We start from the raw sequence: 6393 nt of genomic DNA on the forward strand, positions 1-6393 counted from the left end.
AGAAGCGATACTTATCATCCACCCCCAAGAACCAAACTGAATGGGATTTTATCAAACACATGACTGGGGACTCACAGATATGATGTCAATAAAGAGCTAAAAGCACATGCACATTTCAGTGTAAGCTATGCAATATACACCGTGATGCACTCATCTGATCCTCTGTAAACCACCTCATATATAAACCAGACCAACAGATAAAGATTACATTTAACTCAAAACCATAGCTCATTCCTGAATAATGTGTTTTAATATTGTGAGGAATATCCTGAAATAATTCAACCCAATTTCTGGTAATGCACTCTTATCTTATGATAGAGACAAGAATCTCTAAACCGTCACAAAATGACGTAAATATGAAGTGCTCTGCAGGCAGAACTCAATAAAGAAGGATTATTGGATTGACCTGCATGGCTAAAGTAGTTCTGACATGGTTAAATTGAAGAAGGAACATACCCCACACACTTGTGTAATTGTAGAGTAATGGGAATCAGATAAAAACACTGGATCAGTGTTCTTCCTTCTAGCCAAAATCTGAAGTTCTTCATCTACTGTGTCCAGACTTCTATACTGAACAAACAGCAAGTAGATAAATTATGCAGCTGATTCCTCCTCAGGGGAAGATATTGCTTGGTTAATCTTAGAAAGCATAAATGATGACTTTAATATCAAACAATTATAGGGTTAACAAAAGATGTATCATAGTGGCTTCACATGTTCAGTTACATTATGTAAGGCTGCATTTATTTGATCAAAATTACAATAAAAGAACAATATTGTGAAATATTACTACGATTAACAATAACTATTGGAATACATTTTAAAATGTAATTTATGTATTTGATGCAAGGGATCATTACTCCAGTCCTCAGTGTCACATGATCCTTCAGAAATCATTCTGATTTGTTCATAAAGAAACATTTTCTTTAATATTCAACATTTTGTGGAAACTGCTTTACTTTTTCCCCAGGATTATTTCATGTAGAGAGTTTAAAAGAATGTTTTAATTTGAAAGTTTTATTATTTTTAATTTTTCATTATAAACGTTTCACTTTTGGTTAATTCAATGCATCCTTTCTGAATAAAAGTACGATTTTTTACTGACACCAATGTTCATTTTTAGTAAATGTTATGTTATAAATGGTTTCTCTGATTCCTCCATTTGTTTAAAAGCAACCTTTGGTTATAGAAAGGTGGCATAGGCCTATAAATAAAACATAGGCTATTATTACTTTGTATAGAGGACACTTTTTTTTCAGCAGCTTTACTCATATTTCCAGAACATTAGGCACTACTGTACATCAAATTTATAAAGCAAGCAAACTAAATTGAAAATAAACAAAAAACAATATATTTTTATATTATTATTATTATTAAAAGAAAAAAAATATGATCATTCTGATAATGCTGAAGGAAAGTTACATGAATTAAAAGGAGCACACTGGTTTGGTGTCAATGAAGGGGCATCAAATAGGACAAAAACATCACAATATGAATTGGAACAGTCACAAAGAGACCAAGAGGGCAGCTTGTTCCTCTGAGCTGCGTGTTAATGAAGACAAGGAACAGCTCAATCTCAGCTGATGAAAGCTGGCCAAATGTAATTTGATTTCATCATGAAGCTTGGCAGCTTTAAAGTGTTTGATAATTTTCCGAGTTGTTTTGAGTCGTCGTGCCAGGTTGTTGGGGAAGGGCAGTGTGATCAGGATAATGACCGGTCATCCCTCTACGATACACACAACGCTCGTGGACTCCGTGGAAGTGAGCAGTAACGGTAAACACTGACAAACAAGGCAATTCGTTCCGAGGGGGGCTTCAGCTTTGAATAAAAACCTGCTGTCCCAAAGTCAGCTTTAATTCTATAATTACATTTATATGACATGAATGTTTGACCGGCAGTTTAGTGCAAGTGAATCAGTGAAAGCGGACACATTAGCAAGGGGAAGTAGCCATTATCAGTAAATGTCGGAAGTAAACAGTAGCAAAATACCATTTACTGTAGGTGTTTACAAGCAAACGTTCAAAACAAGTCGTAATGTGCAGCCAATGAGCACTCAAATGACTCGGGTTGACGTCACATGCCTTGAACGAAATGGTCTCAAAAAGCGCAAAAGTGACCAGGTTCCACTTTGTAACATATTTTGTGACAGCCATTACTGGTTTAATCAATGTGCAACACGTATGTATCTGTTAACATATCAAAAAATGTGTTTTTGTGTTTCATGACCCTTTAAAAGACAGTCAGGCAGCCTCGAGTTGAGATAGTCGTCTGATGTGCAACAGTGCCACCTTCCGGACAACTGCCACATGACAGTTCAATTACTCACTTGTGGGTAACACACAAATATTGACACACACACACACACACGTTGTCATACCTGACAGGTTGAAGAATATATATATATATATAAATCCATTTAATTCAATTTCACACATGGTAGAATAATACCTGAGTTTTTTATGACAATAAAATGAGTAATAAAAAAAAACATGTCCAGAGATATATAAAAATGTTTAGAAAAAACATACAACCTCATAAAAATTTGACTAATTCTCCTGGATGCAAACATGGTGAAAAAAGCCATCAAGTGTCTGTTTTTTTTTTTTTTTGAGGTATAAAGATCAAGTTAATGACTCTAAACCCAAGATCAGAGTCTCCCAGATATGAATGATATGCACAGTTAAAACAATGTGTCTAGAGTTAGCATGGTCAAGCAGACAGGTAATATCAAAAAGTCAAGCATCAGAGCTCTCCTCTGATCTCTCCTCATTCGCCACTTTCCAGTTTTTCCGCTTTTTCCTCAGAGGTTCGGTCAGCGTGTCTTTTTCAGGGCAGTCTCTCTTCCTGTGCGTTCTTGTCCTTGTGTCTGAATGGCTGTCGTCTGTGTCGCTGTCCTCGGTTCTGTCTTTGTTTTTGTGCTCCTTTTTCCTCCGCTTACTCTTACCTCTCTTCCTCTGTTTCCTCCTGACGGTGTCCTCTGCATCGCTGCAGGTCTCAGAGCCTGAGGCAGCAGTCTTCCTTCTTTTCTTCTCCTTTTTCTTTTTCTTCTTCTTAGACAACTTCTTGGAAGATTTTTCTATGTCAGCTTCTAGTTTGTTCTTGTGTTTTTTCTTTTTGTGTTTACTACTGCTGCGGTCTTTTCCCCTGAAATAAAGAAATAAATATAGCATTTAACAAGCAAAATATGCTGCTGGTATATTCTATATAACTCATTTAATATTTTGAGATTATGAATGAAATTATTCTAGAATTATATTTAAGTCCTATATTACTTACTTTATGATTAAATAAATGCACAATTAAAATATGTTACACGATTTAGGATTATTTAATTATTTAGAAATTTAAATTAATTTTTTTAATGAATTTAGTCATTCATTAACATTTGTATTTATGTTTTTCTCTGATGGTAACATTGCAAAGCTATGCAAAATAATCATTATAAATGTACATATATTCTACATAACAAATTTTAATTTGGGCGGGACAGTGAAATATTTAGTTAAATTTAATATTATATATTTTTGTAAAACACATTTTTTTCACCGGTAAATTGAGTTTAAGATTAAACCATAATTGGTGACTACTACTCTATAAAATTATTTATTATAATATTAAATGGTTAAATATAGTCTTTAATAGGAATCTTTTGGATTTACACACATTATAAAATATTATTTTACTTTGAATTAAATGTGATGTTATTTTATTTTATTTTAGAATGTATTCTTTTTATTTATTTTATTTTTATTAGTTTTTTGTGTACATTTTCCCAAAATTTTGTTCAAGATTAACAATAATGTGAATGCAATCATCGAAGAATAATGGACCCCTGCATTACCACAACAGACCGTGTTAAATACCTCTGCGCTTTAAAGATCCTGCAAAAATATGCTGAATATTCATTAGACGGTGGCAGGGATGCTTCTTCTTACCCATCAGGATAAAATTCCTCTGGATAGAGCTCCTTAAAGCCACTGTGGCCCCACCTGAGGACACAGAACAGTGATCACAGGAAATGCCTCAAGCATACAAAAATAAAAGCATGTATCAACCATACAAAATAATTAAGATACCATGAGAACAAAACCAACCGGTAATACCTGTCAGGATCATTGGCTTCAAACTCATACAGTTTTCGGGTCCAGTATCGAGCCTCCCTCTCGTCTCTCTCAGACATCTCATCTCTCTTGTCTCCAAGCCGCTCTCGCATGGACCCCTCGGAGTCATCCAAGTAACGGTCACAGTGCATGCGGCCCCTAAATGAGAGATACACATGGTCACTAAAGAGAAAAAGACATCATGAGCAACAAACGAAAGGTTGTGCCGCCTTTACCTCTGCTTTGGTAAATGAGCAGACGAGGCATGTCGCTCAAGATCCCTTAATTTCCACATTTCAGACTCCTCTTGAATCTGAAGTGAGAAGTTTAATCATTACGAAGACTGATTTGATTCAGCTTATATAAAAATAATAATGAAAATTTAGAATATACCTTGTTATGGGCGTCTGTGTGTCTGATGACATTTCGGAGCAGTACTTTACCCATAGACACCTTCGACATGATTTCAAACCTTCAAACAGCACACCAGAGCAACGCTTAATGTTTCAAAAGCTCTATATATAATCTACACAAGGCCGTTGTATGAGAAACCAGGGATTTAATATCAATTTTTGACAGAATCGTTTTAGTGGAAATCCAATAGCCAAGCAAATGAGCTGGATATGCAAAAATAAGCGATTAGATATCAAAACAAACATTAGACTTGGCATGTTTTAGTCTGGCAACATCTCTGTTGACATTAACTTAGTTCACCAATTGGTTTCCTCTGTCGTTTTCCTACTAGCTACCACAACCGTTCATTTAAATTAGAGGTTTATTTAGTTAAAATAAGTTTGAGTCATTAAGCAACATAGTGTTTTTAAAACCGTAAAGAATGAACTGACCTTTCTATTATTCAATAAATTTGAAATGTAATGAGCAACGTGAACGTGGCAACAAAAACAAGTAGATTGTATTAACTTCCTCCGCGACTCACGCAGAGGAGTTATTTCAAAATAAAAGTAGCGATAACACGAAACATTAATTTCATAATAAAAGTCTAAATTAATCACGTCCTTCTAAATATTAGAAGTGGAATTTGAAAATCATCTAGAAGACACCAGAATATAATTACTTTTTTTTTTTTTTTTACGTTTACAAACCGAGTAGAATATGCATGTTTTTTCACAAAATGTTTGGAATATTTATTTATGTTCATCTGTTAAACAATGACACACATAAGCAGAACATTATGGAAATTCTCTATTTAATTTGATTTGTAGGTTAAAGTTACATATCGTGGGATCTGTTGTAGCATCAACACAGTATTGCAATATATCACTCCAGATCCTCCTTCATCAGAAATTCCGCTTTAGGAATGCAATGAAAGAGAGAGAGAGAGAATTGAAATTGAAAGGGATTTTAGGATTTTAATTACACTGGATTTCCCCAAACAATGTAAGAAATGTTGTTTTCTGATACATGCTACATGAACAACATATGCAAGCATGGTGCATATGGTTATGTCTGCTGCAGGATATGTCGTTGTCACAGTTCGGCTTTTAGCCTGGGGAAGTGTCTGCTAGATGATAGTCCTTTCATGAGGAAAAAGTTATATGACCACAAAAGCACATTCAGTGCCAGGGTGTTTACTGAGTGCTCAATGAAATGATGATGACCAAGAGATGGCAAAGTATACATTACATTTCAAAGTAAGAAAGACATTTTATAATGGTTGTTTTTCTGAAATGAGTCATCTTCAAAGGAGTATGTGACCAACAAATGCGAGGGGAAAACAAGCATGCAGTCATCTTTGCAATGTTATCTTTGAACTTCTGTTTTTGCAGTAGCTCAGTAGTTCTCGTGCCTAGATGACGTCATCATGAAATATGTTGAGATCACTGATCTATACTGGAGAATTATATATACATATAGGCTAGAAGATCACTGGTTGAGATGCGTCTCACACTAACAAATTCAAATACACTTTATCAAAATATTAAATTATATTTAAATCTTAAGTTTTAAGATATAGATAACACTTAATATATATTACATATATTCCATTTAAATTAAATTAAATGTGTGCATTTAGCAGACACTTTTATCAAAAGCGACTTACATTACATTCAGGCTAACAATTTTCTCCCATCATGTGTTCCCTGGGATTCGAACCCCCAACCTTGCGCTTGTTAACGCAATGCTCTAACATATATATATATATATATATATATATATATATATATATATATATAAACACACACACACTATATACTACATACTTTATAAGTGCTGTTAAACAATTACTGGCCATTAATTGCATCCAAAATAAACGTTTTTTTCGTTTACCTA

At 34.2% G+C, this 6393-nt stretch overlaps 1 protein-coding gene across 1 annotated transcript; it reads right to left on the reverse strand.

Annotated features, from left to right (window-relative positions):
• Positions 1-2521: 2521 nt before the first annotated feature.
• Positions 2522-5050, reverse strand: nkapd1 (NKAP domain containing 1). Its single transcript, XM_026282387.1, has 6 exons — positions 4947-5050; positions 4495-4573; positions 4338-4414; positions 4105-4260; positions 3937-3990; positions 2522-3145 (listed from the first exon to the last, which is right to left on the reverse strand). Exons 2-6 carry the CDS (start codon positions 4561-4563, stop codon positions 2737-2739), a joined length of 765 nt encoding a protein of 254 aa, XP_026138172.1. The 5' UTR covers positions 4564-4573; positions 4947-5050; the 3' UTR covers positions 2522-2736.
• Between the last annotated feature and the right edge of the window lie 1343 nt (positions 5051-6393).

The sequence above is a fragment of the Carassius auratus genome, chromosome 15 (assembly GCF_003368295.1).
Source record: "Carassius auratus strain Wakin chromosome 15, ASM336829v1, whole genome shotgun sequence".
NCBI classification, from domain to species: Eukaryota; Metazoa; Chordata; class Actinopteri; order Cypriniformes; family Cyprinidae; genus Carassius; species Carassius auratus.

Bases quoted from the DNA above. Each gene is read 5' to 3' on its own strand.
- nkapd1 (XM_026282387.1), bottom strand. From the start codon at position 4,563: ATGTCGAAGGTGTCTATGGGTAAAGTACTGCTCCGAAATGTCATCAGA. The intron at 3,991-4,104 runs GTATTACCGGTT...CTGTGTCCTCAG, and splicing joins GAAGCCAATGATCCTGACAG to GTGGGGCCACAGTGGCTTTA. The intron at 3,146-3,936 runs GTAAGAAGAAGC...TCTTTATTTCAG, and splicing joins GAGGAATTTTATCCTGATGG to GGGAAAAGACCGCAGCAGTA.